Source organism: Oenanthe melanoleuca, chromosome 7 (genome assembly GCF_029582105.1).
Source record: "Oenanthe melanoleuca isolate GR-GAL-2019-014 chromosome 7, OMel1.0, whole genome shotgun sequence".
Taxonomy (NCBI): Eukaryota; Metazoa; Chordata; class Aves; order Passeriformes; family Muscicapidae; genus Oenanthe; species Oenanthe melanoleuca.
In genome coordinates this window covers 33368288-33390929 of record NC_079341.1, presented here as the reverse complement: position 1 = coordinate 33390929, position 22642 = coordinate 33368288, and the positions used below count along the sequence as shown (strand labels likewise).

Here is a 22642-nt window from a genome sequence, read left to right as displayed (position 1 = left end):
GAAATATCTGAGCATTACTGCTTCAATTACAAAGGGACTGGAGGATCAAATTCAAGGAAATAACTATTAATCTGCTTAACTAGGGCAGGTAGAAGCGTAATAGCAGACCAGGGATTTTAGCAAGGCCAATCACACAGGCTGGGGTTTATTCTCTTGAGTGGGGTGACAGGAGAAGGGTAAAGGGACTTTAATGTGGTGGGCCATGAGAAGCAGGAAAAGCTGGTATCTGTGCAGCTTCTTTATAGCTTTAGCCCAGTTGTTGCATCGTAGTGATCAGTAAATTGCATGGACCCTTATTAACCTTATTGATAAGGAGCTTAGGGAAGTCCCATTCAGTCCAGAATATATTCTTCTTTTTGTTCTCCTGTCTGTCTCGGTTTGCAATCCCAGTCTCTTTGTACAGAAATCCTTTATGTTGCACCTCAAAATTCTGTGCAAGTGCTCTGCTCATTTAACTTGGAGCAAGGGAACTGTAGAGCAGAAAGGGATGGAGTAGGCATGGGGCCACGGGCCTATTTAAATATAGCTGGGACACCTGGAGAATGTTTGAAAAATTTCTTTTAAAGAATCTTTTATATTGTTCTTCTTTCAGTGCAGCTGGGGTCTGTGGGGATCAGGGGATTATTTTTGATACCTGTCTAAAAGAGTTATGTCTACACTGATTTCCATCCCTTGCTACTAATTAACCTTATTGTATACAGGAAACAGTCTATTTAATACCTGCATTCTTTCTGTAATGCCAAGTAAAATGAAATCTAGTGTGAAATCTAGTTAGCATTTGCCTTTTTGAAGTCATTTTTGAGTTTCCAGTCCGGGTGACTGTGACCTCAAAACTGAAAGCTATAAAAATGGTCCTGATTTTGGCTCAATGGGAGTTTCTTGAAGATCCCCTGTTCACCTGGACTTGCACGTGTAGTAAATTGCCCATCTTGGTGCTTAGCAGTGTTTTCCCAGGAACCACCTCTTTTTTTGGGTCACTCAGAGCTCTGCAAAGCACACATGTTCCTCCTGAGCAAAGGAGTATCCTCCTTCCTGCTGGAAAGATCACACTTCGACTGCTTCAGTGTACAGAGACTTATAAAAAATTTAAACAGCAATGGTAAAACCAGACCCATTAAGGAGAACAGGGAATGATGATTTAAAAATGTCACCAATAAAGGCATAGGTGGTGAGGGGTAGCAAGAGGAACTTAAACTATAAAATGGAGGGAAAAAATTTGATGTACCATATTTTAAAGGAGATTTAAAATCCTGCTGAACAACACTGGAATTGATCCTCTCTTCCCCAACATACAGATAGAGGAGTTATTACTGTACAGTGTGATTTCTGAAAAGAATAGTCACTAAAATGGATTATTTTTCATGTATTTGATGAGGAAATTTTCCCCTGGATGTTGAAAGGTTGAGCCAAGCCCTGTGGTCCTGCTTTCTTTGCAAGTCTCTGAGTGCATCCCAGATGTCCCAAAAACAGAGCTGGATTTTTACAGGAGATTGGTTCAATTCCTTGAAGAGGACTTGGGTCAGGTGCCTGGGTCACTCTCTTGGGGACAGGCCAGCTGCATGAGCTTGGCAGTCTTTAACAACAGAATCCTGAAGAAAGGGACATAATTCAGTACTAATTTTTCTTCATTTAATACCAAATGATGATATCAAGAACAAAGCTAGTCAAAACAAAGGACGAGAAGAAAAATAAAAATAACATTTTAATACCGACTGTGCAGCAGTACTGACAGCATAGATACTAAACAAAGGTTGGAAGTGCTGGTTTGATTTATTTGTTAGTATTAAAGCTTGGTGGAAGCACCAGAGGAATAGGACATTGATATCATTAGTGATAATCTATTTGGAAAGAAGGAGAAGCATTGTTTTCATTCCTGCTGGGGCTTGTCAGGCAGCTTGGCTGTGGGAAATTGGGCTTGATGGCAGAAATACAGGCTTATGGGATTGAAGTACTGGGTGTATGTGGCTGTCCATCCCTATGGCTAAGTGACCACTGTGGGGTCCAAGATTTGGTTTAAGGAGCCTGAAAGGTGCTCCTGGATCCCTCTGTAACACTACTCCTCAAGGAATGGGACAGAATTTTTCTCATTTACTGTTTTCCTTCCATTTCCTGTGTTTTATACTTATTTTGGTCAATAAAGCAATGTTCATTTACGCTTTACACCATTCTCCAGAAAACACTTTTCTTTGTGCAGCCTTTCCAAAAACAACAGAAATTATCTGACTTAACTATAAAAGATTTAATTTTTTTTTTTCCTTCTGCCTCTCCTACTAAGCTCCTCTGCAAAACAGCTAGAAATTTTCATTTTCAAAACATTAGTACAGCAAATTGCCATCTTTCTGTGCACGGCATTCTCTATGTACTCATCATCTGAATGATTCCGGATCACTCTCCGGCAGCGTGAATCACAGCATGCCCTCATGCCTGCCTCTTTTTCAATTATATCTAAGAGGAAGACTGCTGGAGACCCATTTTTTCATCTTGCACAGGACCCCAAAAGTGCCAGATCTCATTTCAATATAATATTATGACAGTATGATAAAATGGATGTTAACAGGACACTGACTAATATGATCCGTAGAGAAATGATAGAACAATACAATATTGGGCAGATTGTATTACTAATGTGCATTTTATGGACACAAAATTGCCTTAACAAACAAGGTTCTAAGATTTAATCCTTACATCCTACAACCCTACTTAGTGTTCTAAGACATTCTGCAGCGCTGCTGAAATTTTTTTGCATTCTTAAATGAAATATACATTTTTATTTTAGCACAGAGCCGCCTATATCACTCCCAATTTACTAATGAAACTTGGCATTCAAATGACTCATCAGCACGTACTGCAAGGCATAAAAATAGATTAATGTGGCATACGTTTCTTTACCCATAAAAACGCACCTTCATATAATCTCGGTGCTGTCTTATTCAACAGAGAGTATGTCATTTCCTTCCCCTAGCAGGTCGAGTTAAAAATGAGCTGAATGTGTGAGAAAGCCATTACTGCACTAATGAAAAGCTCGATACCGTTTGAATTTTTCATCACGGGGTATTTGTTCTGTAGCACACAGCACTAATATTTACTGTCACCGGGACGGTATGCACGGTAATTAAGTTACAGTCATCAACGGGGTGGATGTTAAGCAAAGATGTTTCTGTGTGAGCTTGGATCTCCTTCACTTGCATTTCATAGAATTGTAGGATCACAGAATGGTTTGGGGTGAAAAGGATCTTAAAACTTGTCGTGTTCCACCCCGGTTCCATGGGCAGGGACACCTTCCACCATCCCAGGTTGCTCCAAACCATGTCCAACCTGGCCTTGGACACTTCCAGGGATGGGCCAGCCACAGCTTCTCTGGAAAATCTGTGCAAGGGCCTCATCACCATCACAGGGAAAATTTTCTTCCCAATATTTAACCTGAGACAGTGCTTGAAGTATTTGTAGGTTTAGTTGATGAAGAGGAGAGAAAAAGGGTCAAAAAGAATTTTGATCAGATCTACACTCTGTATCAGTCTCTCCATATGCTCCTCAGGACCCTACTGACTGTGACTGTGTAAGGGAAATCAGTACCACAATGACTGTTTTTTTTTCTAAAAGATGGATCAAGAAAAATTATGTACTTGCCAAAATCGTTATCCTCATCAGATCATGGACATTGATCTCACCTGCATCATCTGTGGTGGCAGGATGGTGCTGAGGGGTCCTTGTTTGTTCATGGGCTGTCTGGCTACCTCCCTTTCTCATCTCTTCCCTTATTAACTTCAGGAGGATATAATGTGAAATTAATAAAATCATGGTAGGAACAGATGGAATTCTGCCTATAGTAACAGCATAGCATGATCTTCAAGAGCAGGAATGGCTTTTTCATCAAGCTCCAGTTTAAGGTTTTCAGGAGACTTCTTTCCATAAGCAGAGTCTCTTTGGAGGGTATCAGAAAATATGGAATGTTCCAAATTTCCCAAGTGATCCAGCTTTTTCCTGCCAAACTGTCTATCCATTTTGACAGAGTTCTCCCATGCTCCTGTTCCTCCCACGACCTGGTGACACCTGCCACATCTGGGCTCATTTTGTCACAGTCTGGCCACGGGTTCCTGGAGATAATTGTGAGACACATCTGCTACTGTGCACATGTACCTCTGATTTCACAGCAATGCAAGGTGTAGCTTTAAATAAATAAATCAGAGTGGCATTCAGAGCTGTCTAAACTTCAGGAACCTCTGGCACGTTTTTTTTCAGATGAACTTTTGACAAATCCCACAAATTCCTCACCTTTAGGTGGTCACAGAAAGTCCTGAACCTGACTGAGAGGAGTCTGTGCCCTGCACTTCTGGAGGCAGCCAGTCCAAAGGGAGCAGTTTCCAGCAGCACAATGATTTGCCTCCCCACCACATTATGCTTGGCAAGTGGCCTGAGACAGATGCACACTTGCTTCTTAATTAGACAGCTTTTTCCTTTCTATCCAGTGAGTTTTCCTGGTTTCTTTCACTGTTGAGTGTCCATAGGAAAGGCAAGAAGCACAGCTTGTGACCTTACAAAGTGCACTTGAATAAGGCAGAAAAAGGCATCCCAAGCTGATATACAAGTGATGGATTCCTTCTGCACTTGGGCATGTTTGGGGTCAAATGTTACAATTCTTCTATTAATGAATCCCCAACCATATAGGTAAGAAAAGAATTAGAAAAGGTTTTGGCCTTTACAGGGTAATACCTAATCTGTGTAAAAGCTATTTGGGATATGAAGCAATTAAAGCCTTATGTGAGTAAATAGGAATTTCTGCATACTGCTTGAGAAGAGCCTGCAGACCCATTGGATCTCAAGGTTCACCTCTCTTCACCACTTGCTCCAAAGCAATGTTTTCCTAGCAAGCACCTACTGATGATCTTAGGGATAAATGGCATTGCTTCCAAGGTGGAGCCCTCCTCTTTCCAGGCCTCTAAGAACATCACAGATTTCTCTAGCAGTATCTACTTCTATAATATTGTCCATCTATTTGTACAGGTAGGCTATCCAAAAAACAAAATATAAGTGTTGTTCTATAATAGACCAGGTCATGTACATTGGCAGAAAATGGAAGAGGAAAATTACTTTAGGTGCTCTTTCCCCTCATAGAATAGAATCATAGGATGGTTTGGGTTTGAAGGGATCTTAAAGATCATATAGTCCCAATACCCCTATGCCTTAATTCATCCCATGTCCCTCTTTCCCCCTGCCATATTTGCCTAGCTTTATGAAAGTCATTTGGGATGAAAAACAAGTTTACTGAGGGCCTGTAGTGTAGGAACAGCATTTCCAAAGAGGTCTCAATTATCTGAAACACAGGCTCTGTGTGAGGGAAAATATATCATGGTAAAGAGAGTAAACAAAGAGGGTAAAATGCCTCTGGAGGGTGACCATTCCCTGGACCTAATCACTTGGTAAGGGGCAAAACTGAGGGACTGGACAAACATGTTGAAGGTACCTAGAGGAGCAGACTCATTTGTTTCTTTTATCCCTTTCTGAGGCATCTACTGGACAAAACAAGGCTGACTTAAATCAGGAAAAATATTAGTTTGCTCTGTCAGAGTTTCTCTGTTTCTTCCAGAATGTGGAAAAAGTGGCCCCTGTCCTCCCTCTCCTATTTGCGCCCTGTCCAGTGGCCTCAGACAATGACTAACATCTTTTTCAGCTTGTGCTGAGTCTGCTGAGGCCACTTAAAAGCCCCAGCTTTTCAATCTATTAGCTGGAGCTGATGTAGTCCATGATAAACTCTGGAGAACCAGGGGGGCTGTTTCCCCATGCCATCAGTGTCCTGATAAAGAAATACACCCAGGACAGGAGAGCACAGACCAGAAAATGCACCGGCTCTCAATTCATCCTCTTGTGTTTCAGGGAGGCTGTTGAATTGTCCAGTATAGGAAATGTTTCGATTTTCAAACCCATTCCTTTTTTTTCTTTTTTTTTTTTTTTTTCCCCTCCTCCCTTTGTTTTGGGAAATGAGAAAAATATATAAAAGCAAGTTATTAATAAAACATCTATTATGCCCATGGGACAGAGGTCCTTCCGTATTGTTCAGATGGCATGTTTATTGTTGACATCTCTCTTTTCTCTGAGTATGCACAGAACCCTGAAATCCTTTTACATTTTTAATAAGATTATTTCTTTTTTTCAATCTAGTGCAAGAAAACCGCATCTGCAATATGCATAATACTCTCAAAAACTGCAGCATCAGAGGGAAAGCACTGCCAATGTTTTTGGCTATGTGCACTTCAAAGAGACACAGTGTGGAAAAGAATAGTACCAGAGGTCTTGGGAAGGTGCTTGTATTTTGCATCTTAGGGTGTGTTTGTTTAAGGTATTGCCTTATTTTTCAGTTCTCACATTTGAGGTAAAGCACATCATAAACACCAGAGGGAATTTGATTTGTTTCCCAACCATAAATCTGGAATAACCAGTTATTGTGTTGCTTTGTCTGAACTCAGTGTCTTATGAAACAAGGTGATCACCAGCTCCAGTTCCTGCAGCTCTGGGTGGACTGGGGGTGTGTGGGGGCTGTGATGCTGTGAAAATGTGGGTCCCCAACTGGAAAACAAGATGCACAGCATCACTGTGTGCTTCTCCACAAGAGAGTGAGGATGCAGCTGTGCTGAGGGAGCTGGTTTACTGTGCAGGGTCCTGCTCCTCCTTGCAGCACATTCCAAGTCCATGTCCCCGAGCTGGTGTTTTAAATTTGCAACCACAAAGGGCAGTTTCTGCTGGTGTCCTGTGGGTAAAAGGCTGCAAAGAGCCCAGGAACCAAGATATGAGTGGTTCAGGCAGGTACCAGATAGCCAGGGCTGTGCGGCTGAAGCTGCTGATGGAAATTTGGAGAGCTGCAAGGTGAAGTAGCCACAAGGGAGAAACCAGCAGCACTGGCATGTTCTCTGTAAAGACAAAAATAGCATTTAATTCCCTAAATTCCCATGTGAACCTGGTCCAGGCAATAAGGACAGTTCAGTTCTTCGGTGCAGAGCAGAAATCAGATACAAACAAGCAGCTTGATTCTTTTAAGAGCTGTAAAGAGCTCAATAATGAAAATATTAAGGATCCTTCCCCCACTGGATGCTTAAGAGCTTTGTTCTAAAAGGCAGAATAGATACACAGAGCATCCATTGAAAGACAGAGCAACTTATAAGGGGTGTGGCAGATCTTCCATTTGAGGGAAGGTTAAATTGATTAAGAGACAAATGAGAGGTGATGTGTTAGTGGTATATAGGAGAGTGAATTGCCAGGAGAGGTCAGTCAGATGATCCTATTTAGCCTTTCCCATAAATCAAGAGCAAGCAGAGTGCTATACAATGGTACTAAAAGCTAATGAATTTAAAAGTGATACAAGTAAAATATTTTCTTACATGGTGCATAATTAACCTGGGAAATTCATCAGATACCATTAAGACAAAGAGCCTAGCAGGATTAAAAATGGATAATAAGTGACAGAAACTACATAAAGATAGAAATGTATACAGGCTGTTCAGCCATTTATTTAAAACCATTTACTGCCTGAGGCTGCAAAGAAACATCCCCTGTGGGAAAGCTTGACTTAGCATTGGACTTTTTCTACCTTTTTTTACTGCAATGGGCAGGCTGGAGCCTGAGCAATGGACTGGCCAAGCCACTTTCAGTGTGGCCACTTTAATTTTCCAGAGCAGAGGCCACACCACCACCTACCCAAAACAATTGCCCTGGGCTCCATTTCTGCATCCCACAAACCCCAGGACTTGTGATTGAGACCCATGGCTCTGATTGTGCTCAGCTTCCCTGTGTTCCATGTTTCCTTTCTCAGGCAGGAATGCCATGCAGGGAACCTGCTGTGCCCTGATAATATGTGCATTCCCTGAGGCTCTCCTGCCAGCCTCTTCTGAGAATTAGCCATGTAAAATCTACACACTGCCTGATTACAGTGGTGATGGTGGGCCCAGCTTCCTTCCCAGCTTTCTTCCCAACTCTGCCCATGGTCTACATCCTTTGTGGAAATTGATTTAGCTGAACTTCTTGAGTGCCTTGGGCTGAATTGTAGCCTAAGGCTCTGTTGCAGCATGGGGTACTTACAAAAAAAAAAGAAAAAAAAAAAAAAGACTGAGTGTTACCTGCACTGTTCTGGCAGAGAATTAAAGAACTGTTAAAATGTATGCTGCTTGCAAAAAACCAAAACAAAATAACATCCACATGTACATAAATAAAAAGAGGAATAAAGATTTGTCAGGGGAGTTTACCTCCTCTTTTAGCTGTAGCTCAGCAAGTCAGTGTGTCTCATCATTTGTTCAGAAATCCTGCTTTGTAGTGGAATTTCTTGAGTTAAGAACTGGCAATGTTTCTCACTGAAGCTTACCATTCAATACATTGATGTTTTATCTTTATTTTAATGATAAAACTTTGTAGCTGGAAATGTCCTGTTTTGTTTCCATTGGCGGTTTATTTCTGATATCTCCTTTTGCTGAATCAATCCCAGTTTTGTGCTCATGCTTCTCAGATGAGTTTGAGTAGAAGATGCTCTTCACAGGGAGGAGATGCAGATAAACAGTGATCCTTGGACATATTTGGCTCAGCTGCATTCTCAGCCTTTATTTTTCTGATCATTTACCATTAATAGCTCCTTGCTCAAAATATCTGTGGCCCTTCTCAAACTGGCTCCTGAAAAAGAAAGGTCTTCTGCAAGTCTAATTTTGACTTGCTAAAAATTCAGCAGAGTTTGAGCAAAACTCTTACCAAGTGATAGTGAGTGTTCGAATAAGTAATAATTGGAAGAAGAGTGTGAATTTCAAAACTTGGACACTTTAGGGATTTAGAAATTTTTGTGTCCAGCAACAAGAGTCTGTTAGGGTCTTGGGCTGTGAGCTTGGTTAAAAAAAAGAGCAAACTGCCTGAGCAGGAGGAGAAAGAATCCCTGCTGAAGTTAAGGATTGAACATTTATTTTTATTTTTTTCCCACCCTCATCCTCTTTTATCCTTCTGGTTTCTGCTGATGGCAGGGGCTGAAGGACTGGCTCTTTGACTAATGGTTGAGTCAGTAATTTCTCCCATTAAATTAATGTATGTATTAAGAGAGACAGGAAGAATTGGTCTCTTGGGGAAGGAAGCAGCTTGGTAGCAAGGCATGGCCATTCCTTTGTGTTGTGGGGATGAGAAAGGAAAGGCATCTGCTACAAGCCCTGGATTTATACACTCCTCTGGTGAGAGCCACTTGTGTCCCCCCAGATTGTCCAGGCTGCAATTTAACAGAGCATTTAGCAGAGCAGTCAGCACTTTGTACAGTGTTCATGTAAGGAACCCTTCAAACCCAAAGAAAGGCTCGTGTGTCCAAAAGTTTCCTTGATTTTTTTTTTTTCTTTTACCCTTCAAACCAGATGATTTTAAGAGAGATACGGTGCATTTCATAATCCTTGTCTTATAAAAACAAGACAAGAGGAGTCTCCACGCTCCGAAGAAAGAAGATTAATTAATTAATTAAGAATCTTTTCTTCTGAGCGCAACAGGCTCCAAGTAACAAGTGAACTTTTCATTTCCAGTAATAGCAGAAATTACTTCAATGGCATGATTGTGAGCACCCGTGGGGCCATCCTGTGAATGGTCTTTATTAAGGGATAGACTGAACTTCTGACTATCTTTCTTCCAGTCATTTCCACAGGCTATAAACAGCGCCTGGTTTGTTGCTATTAAAAGAGTCTATAGATGATGATGCTGAAAAGCATCACTGTTTAAGTACTCATGGCTTGACATCAGCATGAAAAATATTTTCTTGAACATAAAGTGAATTTGGGCTCTCCAGGAGGTTATAGTTTTGCTCAGAAGTTATCGAGCTGGATATTTGTGATATGAGGGAGATTTTGGTGGGTTTTGTGTTTTTCATTTTAATTACTGGTCACTACCCCTCTGTTTTGCTTGATTTTTTTAGACATGTGAGGAGTCAGAAAAAACATGCCAGAGCTGGGTTTTATGTTTTCATGGTGTTATTTTCTGCCTGTGTTAGTAGCTGATGAAAGAGCCTGGTCTTAGTTAACAATCAGGCCTCATTATATATTTGTTCCCATAAATGGCTGCTCCAAGGAGTGACCTTTCCTGAATAACATGGAATTTTGAACAACAGTGCTGAGTAAAAAGTGAACCAGCCCATGATCTGCTGAGGTGATATTGAAGACATATCTCTCATGCACAGCAGACCTATGCATTAATCCTATGTTTTGGGGTCTTTAATTGCATTAAATATTTGCTTCTGGATCTGTGTTTCACACATCTTATTTACATGGTTTATTTTTCATTTTATGAACAAATCGATAACCAGACAGACTCTTTACCACACTGGATTAGTTTTATTTATTCTCTTTGAACTTGATTAAAAAGCTGTCAAACATAAGTCTACATTTTATCAGCAGAATACTTTTACAAAACAGGGTAGGAGATGTGTATAGCTGGAAACATACATTTCAAAATGAAACAATATTTGATATATTCTAGACAGTTACCCTTTTGTTTATCCATGACAACTGAAACTAACCATCAAATGCATAAATTGATTCAAGTCTAGCCAAGTAATCCTAAGGGCATATGAAAAGGCTTTTTTTTAAAGTTCTTTCTAGATGAATTTAATGTAGTTCACCAATAAAGCATCCTCAGGAGCACAATACAAATGCTAGAGAACATGAGATAGCTGGGGAAAGCGGGCAGATGTACAGTGTGATGAAGAATCAAAATGGATGTTACATTAAAATGAGCAGTCATGCAATGTCTTCATTTCATGTACTGCGTTTAAGTAAAAATGCCAAAGTTCCAATTCCATTTTTAATTTCTTTTAGGCACTGTTATGCAAATAGTGACATTCTCATTTTGTTTGTGTTTTTTTATATTTTTATTTGTTTAAAAGCATTAAACACAAAATTTTTCCAGCTCTTGGGGTAGACAAATGATTATTCATCATGTCTTTAATTTTCAATGTATATCAAAGGGAAAGGTAAATTATACACAGATTAGCCATGAATGATCTCATATCGCTGCTTTAATTCATTGCTTTTAATGTACATTAATCTGTTTTCCACAAACCTCCTCAATTATTATCTGTCTTTCTGTGCCATTGCATATGTTGGTAAACAGCATTTTCTATGGTCTAGGGCCATATGCTGTATGCTCAGCTTGCAGAAAAAGTGACACTTGGAGTGCTAGCATAATGAAACTCTCAAAGGGTTAATGCAGAATACATATAGGCAAATGTTGACAATATTTTTTATTCCAATGTTTGAAAATTAGACACAAAATCATCATTAAGTTTGCACAAAATGAGGCATCTGTCACTTGAAAGAAAAAGAAATATTTCAGAAATATGTTTACAGAAATGTAAAAATATTAGACATCAAGACAGATGTGAACGTTTTCAATAACAGGCCCTGTCTGTCAGTCTTCCTCCGAGCTGAAGATCTTGCTGTACTCACTCAGCATGAGTTCAACTATCTGATTTTGGTACAGCATGTGGACTGCCATGTTCCCTGTCTCCTTTTCAGGTCTAAGGAGTGTTGGTCCAAACACAATTCCTAAGCTTTGTGTTGACATAAGATTCACGGATTCCTTGGCTGCTATCCTGTTGACAAAAGGAAAGAACTGGTTAAAAAAGAAGGGTGTCAGAGGAGTCACTGCTGCTCTTGAAGCACATAGAGGCATTTTTAAACTGTTTCTCCTGGTAGGGGTGTTTGTTTGGTTAACTCCTCAAAAAGAAAGAAAACAAGGAGGCAAGAGAAATTTCTGCCAGTGTGACAAACAAGGAAAGGAGTGTTTTTGTAGTGCCAGAGAGAAGATTCCCTGCTTCCCTTAACATGGTCTCCAGCACTGAAAGAGTTGTGAAAACCTAAAAAAAGCCTCTTAATATAGAGCTCATATGAAACACATTCCTTCTGCTAATTTAAATCCAATAACGTGAGTATGGTCTGAAATGGATTGTGAAATTTATGTAACTAAAGACTTTTGCATGCCTTATCCTGACACAAAGTTTCTTGAAAGACACAGAGACCACATACCTTAATGAGATGACTTAGAAAATAATGGCAAGGATTATAACCTTTGATATCTTTATTACCCACAAAATTACAAGAGAAGGACTATTATTATTAAAAGTTGATCTTGTGTCTGTATTAAGACTTAATATTCCTGTGGAAAGGGCATTAAGGATGGAGAAGTCTGGTCTAAAAACAGTACAGGTTTAATGGATGGAGTTTAGGTAGGAAGTTTGGCATAAATCTCTGCGGTGGTGAGTACAGACTAAGTAAAAATCCATTTCCCTCAACCCTCCAGAATATATTATGTATCCCAGGGTTGGAAAGACTAGTAAATGAAGATACATATTTTATAAATAAATTGCACAGCTCCACCAAGGAATGCAACTAAATGCAGCTTTATTATGTAAATGTTTGAATTTATGGATGCCTCCTTAACCTGTTAGTTTTAACTTAAGTATTCCAAGTGAATTGTTGAAGCCAAGTTCTGCTTTTCCCCCTCCTCTGCCATTGTCACTCATTCACTTTTTTAAAATCCAGACAGCCATTTAAAAGCCATCACAGCTGTCTCAGTTTCCCATACCTGTTGCTGAACTTACAGCAAGACACACTATAAGGGAAAGAAATTTTGTGAGACCTAATGGTGCCAGGCACTTAAAAAAGTGTTTCTTTCATGTTAGTGGGTGGGTCACACTGCAAAAATCATCTCTTGTGGATTTGTGCCAATCTCATCGTTTACCACATTCCTGGAGCATCAACACTAATGTTTTTTTTCCCATATATAAATAGGAAGAATTACTTCGTTCTGCCTCATGCTAGTAACTGTGGTGTCCATTGCACAAAACACTCTCCATATGGCACTAATCAGATTGGCTTAACTATTAGTTTCTTAAAATACAGCATCTTCATTAATTTTTTAAAAAATTAATTATCTTTCCTTCGTGGAAGTATTAATATATCATCTCTTCTCTTAGGAGTTCAGAAAGTCTCAAAAGTTAGGAGTTTTGTTGCCAGGCGACTGCGTGGGCTTCTGATGGATGTCACACATCTTTATCACAATTAAAAATGTTACAGAGGTGACGAGATTGTTTTGCTTAATGCCACTTGTGCAGAGAGATTTGTTTTGTGTTGAGCTTGTTATGTGGTAAAAGTTGGAAACTTCATAAAGTATTTGGAGATGACATCAGCAGAAGTGGAGATGCATGTTCATTGTAGGGGGGGAATTCATCAGCTTTGTCTTGGGTAACTTCAGAAATAATCAATTCAGCAGCATCAGCCATGGCTTTGACACAAGAGGGGGTTGATAATGGACAGCACTGATGGAGCTGGAGGAGAAGCCCCTTGCAGGGAGAAGGAGGCAGTGGAGCATGGATGAGCAGAATCAGGGTGAAGAAATGTGCCAAGAGAGCCCAGCTTACTGAAGGGATGGGGGGACTGCCTTCCTTTGTCTGTAAAACGTGGAGCAAGATGTTGAGATCCCATGCTCCTGATGGAAAATGGAAGATGCAACCCCTCTGCTTTTCCTTGCCATCTTTCTGAAGGAGAGTAATTTCTCTGGTTAATCCAGGAGATTCCGTCCTTCTCATGATATCCTGGCAAAGTCCAGGAGTGATAACACTTCCAGCAATGAGGAGGTGGGGGCATGGCATGAGGCAATGGAGGCTGTGTGTGGTGTGTGCTGGTGATGGAGAGGAACTGACCACTCATCAATATGTAACATGACATTAAGAACATTTGAGTAAATTTGGGTTCCCTGAGCTTAATGCTAGAATAAGCACTACTGTATTGAGAAATTATCTTGAAAATCCTTGATATATTCATGCAATTTCACTTGTTTTCACCATAATAACAAAAAAAAAACCTCAAAAAACAAAGCAAAACAAAACAAAAACTAAACAAGAAAAAACAAAAAAAACCCCCAAAAAACCCCAAAACAAAACAAACAAACAAACAAAAAAAACCAAACCCAACAAACCATGAACCAAGCAAACTTGGAAACATGGAAAGTTGAAATAGTTAAATAATATGTGGTAAAACACAGCTACTGAAGAACTAGAAGGAAGGAATTCGGTCCACCATGAATAGAATAATTATAAGTTTTGGACTTTACGTCTTTCTGGATTACAAATATTTACCAAAGAAATTCTATAACTGGTATTTTTATCATTTCTCTACAAAAGAAGAAGTCAAAGCAAATCAAAATAAAATATGCATACTTAAGGCTATTACTATAGCTACTAGGTGAAATTGAGTTGTTAAAAAAGAAAATATTGAAAAAAATGGGCAAGAGTTCTTTTTTTTGGCAAGAAAAAGAGCAGAAAGAGTGACACACCATTTTCAACATAAAGAGTGAAGGGAAATGCCAGAGGTACTTTTTGTCAAGCCTAAATGAAAGGAGCAATGATCCATCAATTTAAGGTTATTTTAGAAACAATCTATAATCCGGTGCCACAGATGTTGGAACCATATCAAGAAATTGTTGGGTGCTACGCTGCACAAGATTATTTTTTTCTCCAAAATAACTGAGCTTCAAGAATGTCTTCAGTCCTTGAAATCACAAAGCAATGCAGAAAACACAGTTCTCATTATTAATAGTAATGAAATTAATGATGAATTAAAACAGCAGAAGTGTCTGATAGGAGGGCTGTAGTGTCAATGGCAGATATATAAGGAAAAATATTTGGAATTTATGCTTTGGCTGTTGCCAAGGCAACTGCAAGCTGGAAAACGTGTGATGGAGAGCAGGGCAAGTCTACAGCTAAGAGGGTCATTGTATGGTGAGTTGGCTCTCTAGTTCCATTAAACCTACACTTTTCAAACTCTCTAAATAAAATCATTATTAATTTTGACGTTTGGAAAGCACACTGGATTATTGCTCCAAACACAGTTGGTGTTAGGAAATGTTCTTCATCCATTTTTACTTTGTAGTAACTGCTGAGGAGGAGAAGGGGTTTCTACAGTGACTCTGACTCCTCAACAGCTTGATATTCCTATTGCACATAAAAATTGGGGAATTCTGTTTACTTAGGGAGGAAAATCCCATTGGAAAGGACACTGTTTTATGTAGGCTCAGAGTGTTGGAGGGTAGAGCCAGCTGCTTTAATAACTGCTCACTTTTCCTTTCTTATCCTTTTCCAGCCAACGAGGACTTAATTTTGCTCAATGTCAGAGGCATTTCTACCCTGAGCAGAACTGGTTTTAGCCACGCCTGGTCTTTCACACTTTTAAATTATATTCAAGGGTCACTTTTCAACAGGACAATCCTGTTATTCTTCTATGAATGGTAGTGGTAGTATAGACTGTGACTAAAGGACAACACATTACAAAATGAGGGGTCAGAAGACTAAGAAGGGGTCACTTGGCATGAGGTTATGGGCTAGAATGGAAGGTGTAGGAAATGCTATCCCCTGAATTCAGTGAAGGACTGAGGGATAAAAGTAGGTTTTGATATTTCTGCTCACTAGGGAAGGCTCTGCCACTAGAGACAGAAACCAAGAGCAACACAGAGGCCAAGAGAGATTAAAGATAAATAAGAATAAACGAAACTCTGCCAAAAGGATTTAAAATGCTATATTTGTGTCATCTCTCCTCTTGGTATAGGAACTAACCTTATAGAATGAGGACCCAGCTCCTCTCTGAGTGTGGTATTCCATGACAGCCCATTTGGGTGGGATTTCTACCTTTGCTGAGCTGTGTTGGCAACCACTGTTGTAGCCAGAGTTGCTCATCCTGATGGATGACAGGACTGATTTGAAATGTAAGTTCCTGTGAACTGCCTTAATAGGTCAAAGTGTGTGCCTCCCATTGATTCACTTTGCAAATAATTATCCTCAAATTAGCCAGTATCTCTTTCCTATCTATTCTCAGGCATATGCAAATGTAATGTTTAGCTTAAGGACTTGGCCCTGGTAAGGGCTCAGCTGCCTTCAGCTTTCCCCAGCAATAATTCTGTTAACAGGCCTCTTCACTGCACTGGTACAGGCCAGTTTTTTTTGCAGCAGCTTTCTGACTTCTGGTATTGCAGAGCTCCCAATCAATTTGTTAAATTTGTCTCTTACAATGAACAGCTTCCAGCTCAACATTTTACACTCCTCTCCTTCCCAAAGGCTGGTTCACAGGAGTTAAAAAATAACAGGTATTACATACTTTGCTTTAGTGACAAGACATTTGGGAAGGAATCATCCAACCTTGAAATAAAATCTTTATTGAAAGCAATTCTACATCCATGCCAGTCAGATACATTGTATGATCAGAGGAGGTGTCCCAGGGGAAAGCTCAGTGCTGTAGACAGGGTTGATTACTTGGACCTCCTGTCAGTTCTTAACTCATTGACAGAAGCTGAGACATTCAGTACAACTTTGTTTTCTTTATTTGGAAGTAAAGTTAATATACTTACCTTAACTGTGCCAAATGTACTGGAAAATAACCTGATAATAAAACGTACCGTCCTAGGAAGTGATAATGTCTGTGTGTGTATAAGCACATTTTCACAGGGCTTTTGCAGCTAGGTTTTTCAGTGTTAGGAAGGAACCACAGCTACAACATGATGCACAGATAACCTAAACTATCAGTTTTTTTTCTCAACATATTTCCTTTTCATTTAAGACCTGTTACATACTTTCCTGGGATACAGCATATCACAGCCACATCCTTTTCTGTCATCAATTTATTCCAGTTCAGCTGCAGTCATTGGTTTTTAGGAAGAACTTGAGGGGATTTTGGTACTAAAAAGATGAGTGAACTGCAGTTTTGAGAGTCCTCTTAAAGTACAAACAACAATAGGGGTCCTATAACTGATCAAAACCTTGCAGATACACCAGCTGAGGAGAGAATCCAAAATACACACACCGTGGAGGAAGAGTGCAGGGCCCATGCATTGCTCAGCTCCATCTTGGGAAACTTATGGAGGTGACTAGTGGTAAGGGAGCCCCTGATGGCACAAACACTATTTCTGTAAACTGTTCAACTCCTTGCACTGCTGCATAGATAAATTTCAAATTTAGCATTAAGTTCAGATTCTTGATATTTTATGAAAGCAGACTAAGCCTCATTATTACCTATGTCCTGGCTGTATGGGTGATTCTCTGAAGTGCATTACAGTGGCATTCACCAGCTGATGAGGCTAAGCAGATGCAAACACCATCAGTGGAGTCCTCAGCTGGTGAGATCTGCTCACTGTGATGGGAACAGGGAGATTGGTGTGTATGGAACTGAGACCTGAGGCTTCTGCTTATAGAGCAGCTCCAAAACACTAAAAATTTCCAAATGTGCCATGTGGTTTCCTCTGCAACAAATAAGCACAATTCAGGGGTCACAGTGCACTAATACAGTTTTAAGCTACTTGCATCTAGCTGTGTAAAACATGAAGGCATTTTAAATCCCTGTTTGTTCCATAGGTAGAATTTGAAACAATAGCTAGGCTGGTAATAGAGAAACCAGGTCATGGCGTAGGATATGTTACAAGAGGGGTCAGAAATAGTTCAGACATACTTAAGAGCTTGCTTTTGCTGAAAATAGCCTCCATGGCTCCTGGCCTACAGAAACTCCATAGGCTTCCTGTGCTCTGCAGCTGTGGGTTCGTGTTACAGCTCTTTGGGAAAAATCCCTTCTCTTCAGTTGCTCTGGGATACAAGAACTGAGCACTTGATGCTGTCTTCCTCCACAGACTAGGCTCTAAGTGTGACCATTGGGTGGCTATATATAGGACCTGGACAGCTGACAGGGACCTGGTGGAGATTGGGCTTCCTCAGGGGATCCCCACATATCTCACAGCACGAGCCCTTCCCTGGATGAACTGCCTTGGAGCCTGGCCCTAAGTGAGAATAATAACTAAACTAACTCCCAACATTGCTTCACAGTTGGCTGAATAGACTGTGAAAAGCTGAAGAAAGGCATTTATTCTGGCTTAGCCTGGTTTAATAAGAGAACTGTTAAAAATAAAGTCTGCTCAGCGCTGGGTGAACTTTGCTTCCCATGCAGAAGAGCATGTGGGCTCTTGCCTTTGCACACACCTCACAGAATGCCTGTCTTGTGCAGAAAGACCTTCTCTTCTGGGTGCCTGAGCATGTAAAAACATACTTAGGTATCTAAAGATACTGCAGCCTCTAGAGGGGCTTCATTCAGGAAAGTGCTTTGGAGAAGTCCTGCTTGCTCTGCACAAGGGGAGGTGCTCCTGCTCCACTGAGGAGATGTGAGGGGGGAAGCAGTTCATCTGCACCTCAGCCTTGGGATTGTTTGTTTTTCTGGACATCTGAGCCACAGAATCTCCAAAGGCAGGATGGGCACGCTGGTGCACAGACAGCAAGGGCAGGAACTTATCACCACATCGTGGCTCCACCAAAGACCTTGGCATGGGCAAAGGATCAGGTCCCACTCCCCCAAACCAAATTGTATCAAAAAGATGGGTTCAACATCTTTCCACAAAATCTTCCCTATTACAAAAATTCCAGGTCTCTCTTTTGGAAAACAGGGTGACCTACTGGGTTCTTTCATTTACTGACAGCCAGCACTCCCAGTGTGGCTTGGGCTTTAATTTTTTGTGTGTGAAGGCAAACTGGTTCTGACTGGTGCTCTCAGGAGGACAGATCTGGCTAGTCTGTGATGCTGCTGTGCCTGCAGTTTGCCTGTTTGGGCACAGCCTTTTGGTAGGAGTCAGCTGAAGGCCATGAACTTCCTCGAGGAGCATCCTGACTCCTCTGTGCACTGCAGCTCCGTCATTTTTGCCTTTTTTAGGAGCCCTGTAGCAGCAAATTTAGCTCAAACAAGAGCAAACTCCTGCTCCAAAGCCACACAAGCACTGTAAGCACTAACCTGTCTTTGGGGAGGGGATGGGAGAGAGCAAAACCCCCGTGACAGATGTTGGGCAGATGCTGATGCACTTCCTAGAGGTGTTTGGATAGCAGTGATAAAGGCAGTGTGAGACTACATAGAATAATATGTGTTCAGACAGAAGTACACCACCTTAATGCCTAAATGTATTTTTGGCTGGTGGTGTGACTTCTGCTGTGCTTGATTTTTTTTAAAATTTATTTTTAATTCTACTTCTGATATATAATTTTTTTCCTCCAGAACAATTAGTTTATTGTAAAGACCAACCTGTCATATGTCCTGGATTTGTATGCTTTTGTGGCCTGTGTGGTTCAGAAGGCAACAGATAGTTTTAAATAAATAAAGCTTTAACTTTTTAAATTGCTTAAATATTTTTTCAAGAATGCCTGAAGCCACATTCTTGTAACATTAAAAATAAAAAGCAGTTAGTAACAATCTCGCTTAAATCACGAATTGTAAATATAGAACCTTTATCATCAGCACAGCACATCCAAAAATGTCTTTGTAAAATAAATCAAATTATATGAGTTAATTGATTCCAGGCAACATCAGCAACTGCAGGTGGAAACTGAATAACAGGATGTTTATTAATGAGGGACTATTAATCAAAATTGACAATATCAATTCCTGTTTCTTTTATTCGAATTCTACCTGCAAAATCCATGAACATGCTCACTGGATTTTAAAATAAAAGTTTAAAAGTAAGGAAAATGCTGACACTTGGGATTTTAGCTTTAGATGTAGGGCTATTTGTTTAAACAGCGAAAGGATATCCTAAATCCAATTTGACAGGCAATGCCAAAGATGCCAGTGGTAATTAATTAGCACTTAATTTAGACCACAGAACAACAGGATATGGAATTGGTGCTCAGTGCCATTTCCCCTTAGGCTTCATCTCACGAGGGTCAGGAGTATGGCTGTTGCATTGAAGGTCAGTAAATAAATTGGGGGAACACATTGACACTGGACTTTTCATGATAGATATCCTTCACCCTTATTGCTGCCTCTGGCTATGGCTGATGAGAAAAGGACTGCAATTGTTCTGTGAATAATGCTGTGGTGCCCAGGCTGGAGTGGAGCAAGGTGGTGCCTGAGCTCAGGAGCCCAGCAGTGACTGTGCTGGCAGAGAAATGCCCCAACTCTGTGCCTGGGCTGGAAATAAACTCCTGACTGTGGCACAGGAAGCTTGAGGAACTCTGACAGGCGAGAAAATTCACTTAAAAGCAGCCCTTAAGTTTGCTAGATTTGTGAGCTTAGCTTTAGATTAAGCATAATTAAAATCAAGGGAAGATTTTAAAGTGAGGTTAGAAACTAGGTCAGCAAGGGAAAAAACACATTTCCTCATTATCCTCTTGTCTTTGTCTTAATAATATTTGGTGCTCCTCCATAGAGCTAAAGGCTCTTAATAAAGGTGGATTAATGTTATTAACAGCATTGTTTTCTGATGGGGACACTGAGGCTTTGATGTGCTTAATGATGGACAAACAGAAAGTACGTGGCAAAAAAGCAGAGCCACCAGTCCTGGATTGTGCCTCAGTGAGAGAAGCCACCCTGGGCAGAGGGGATATGGAAAACACACAGGAGACCCTATGTCCCTTCTGCCCAGAGGCACATCCACTGCATCCTTTGGTTCAGATTTACTGGTTTGAAAGGTAGAAAGATGATGAGACTCGGTATTACAGTTTAATCCTCCTGCTCCCAGTAAAATTAGTGCATCTGTCAGACACTTCTACTCTCTCTCTTCCAGTAATCTCTGCCCTCAAAGGAGGGCCTCAGGTGGGAGGTGTCAGCACTGCCACAGGTATTCAGTGATGCTACAGCTTTCTGAAATCACTTCTCACAAACTGTACCCTACTAGGATAAGTAGTCCAGCTCCTTATGTCCCACAGGGTGCTGAACAATGGGAGCTTCAGTATTTACAGCAGGGTGGCTCTGGTTGCACATCCCAGCTGTACTCCACTAGCAGTTTTATCCCCTGGTCCCTGAAGGGCTGTCTGCATTGCTACATCACGAAAACACTGAGTTAGACAGCAGTCTCTGCTCAGAAAATGTATTTTGGAAGCCCCAGGTTAAGAGTTATTTTAGCTTTCACTTCATCACACCCTTTGCAGCATCTCTTTCCGGGCAGTGAGTGAAATTTTGATTACTCTGAAAGCCACTGACAAAAATCCCAGAGACTGCAAGCCACAATGGAGTCAGAATTTCACCTTATACGAGCTTAACTTTTCTCATTTTGGGGTGATATCTATTTTACTAAGTGGAATTACTGCTTTTGACTATGTTCAATCTATAACCTCTTGCAGCCTTCAATTACAGCCTTTTTCTACTATAATCCAGTTGACAGCAAATAACTCAGCCCTGGATATGACAGGTTTACTTTCTGACTTAGAGCCCAGAAGGGGCAATTGAGTGGAATTTCAACCTGGGATGTTGAGCTGTAGACATCTTGCTCAGAAATTAATTTTTGCTTCTGAGTCTAGAGCAGCCCATGGAAAACACAGTTTCACTAATACCACATTGGTTTTGTCCAGCGTCATGAATTAATTATTCAGTTCTGTGAGAAACCCAGTGATTTTTGGCATTGAAATCAGAGAATGTGTCAAAGAATTCCATGAAAGTCAGGGAACAAACTTACACCAAAGTTTTCCTTTTCTGTTAATTTTTATATCATAGAATCACTGTATCAATTGGTTTGGAAAAGACCTTTAAAAATACCAAATCAAAGCATTGCAATTACTTCATAAATTATTTTGCTCCAAGTACTTTTTAAATAATGAAAAAAAATTCTAATGATGGCCTATTAACTGTCCCCAATATAAAATATCCATATTTTTTATCCCATATTATCACCATCTTGTAATTTAAAATGAAGGTCTTTTTGCAGTGGTCTACCCAACAGAGATGATTTTCTATGGGATCTGACCTCAACCAGGATTCCTCCTCTTCCAGGTTCAGTTCTGAGCTCTCCACAAGCTAGGATTGCAATATATATGCACTGCATTTGTATCAGATTTGAAAGATACTTTAAACATGCCTCCCAGCACCACGATTGTTCCAGCCCTGGCACTGAGCACGAGTAGGATGAACGCAGCTCTTAAATGCACTAGTGAGTATGTGCCACGAGTCTTTGATTTCTTTAAACTTATTTACATTTTACTCGCCCTTGAGCAATGAATTTACTATGTCAGCATTGTCTTTTCTACTTACACTTTGTCTGTCTTGTCTGCTCACCTTAGCTTGATGTTTATTTTTTTGTGCACGTGCTTAGTCCTCTGCACTAAATGCAGGGGCTGCCTGGAGTGGAGGATTTTCCATATATTGTGTCTTTCTAAGAAGCAACCTTTGTAGTATACTGCAAGTTCTGCAATATTTCCTGGCTTTAAACTAGCTTTGAATTTTCTCATTAGCTCCTTTAAAGTCAAATACCCATTCACACATGTACGGGTCTCAGATGACTCTGGTCTAACTGCCTTAGATACTTTACAAAGTCTTTATTCTCTACACAGTCAGCCCTACCTCCCCCAGCAGTTATATTTCTTTCATCTTTGAAGCTTCAGGTGACCAGATTTGCCAATATCTGCTTCTGTCTGACCCTGATCAAATTCCACAGTTAAAAAAACTGGTGAGAAAATATACATGAGTCTCTTAGACCTCCTAACCCAAACCATGTTTGACAGAGATTGAAGGATTTAGGAACAAGAGGGACAATCTTGCTGTTGATATCAAGGCCCTGATATCAGTCAGCAGTCTTTGGCTTCCAGGACACCTCTCTGTAGGTGCTGCACCTCCAGCAGAAAATGTCTAGCCTGAAGTGAATGCTT

General features: G+C 40.4%; 2 protein-coding genes across 3 annotated transcripts in view; one reads left to right on the top strand and one right to left on the bottom strand.

Moving 5' to 3' along the window:
• The window catches only part of GTDC1 (glycosyltransferase like domain containing 1), a 284555-nt gene that overhangs the window by 245340 nt on the left and 16573 nt on the right, over nucleotides 1–22642 (top strand). The window lies entirely within an intron of this gene.
• Nucleotides 10309–22642, bottom strand: part of ARHGAP15 (Rho GTPase activating protein 15) — a 320905-nt gene continuing 308571 nt past the window's right edge. The window contains exon 14 of one of the 2 annotated variants that reach the window (XM_056495919.1): nucleotides 10309–11584. In XM_056495919.1, coding sequence (XP_056351894.1) covers nucleotides 11401–11584 — 184 coding nt within the window. In that variant the 3' untranslated portion in view covers nucleotides 10309–11400. The remainder of the gene's footprint in view (nucleotides 11585–22642) is intronic. The other variant, XM_056495920.1, reaches the window with a different exon arrangement.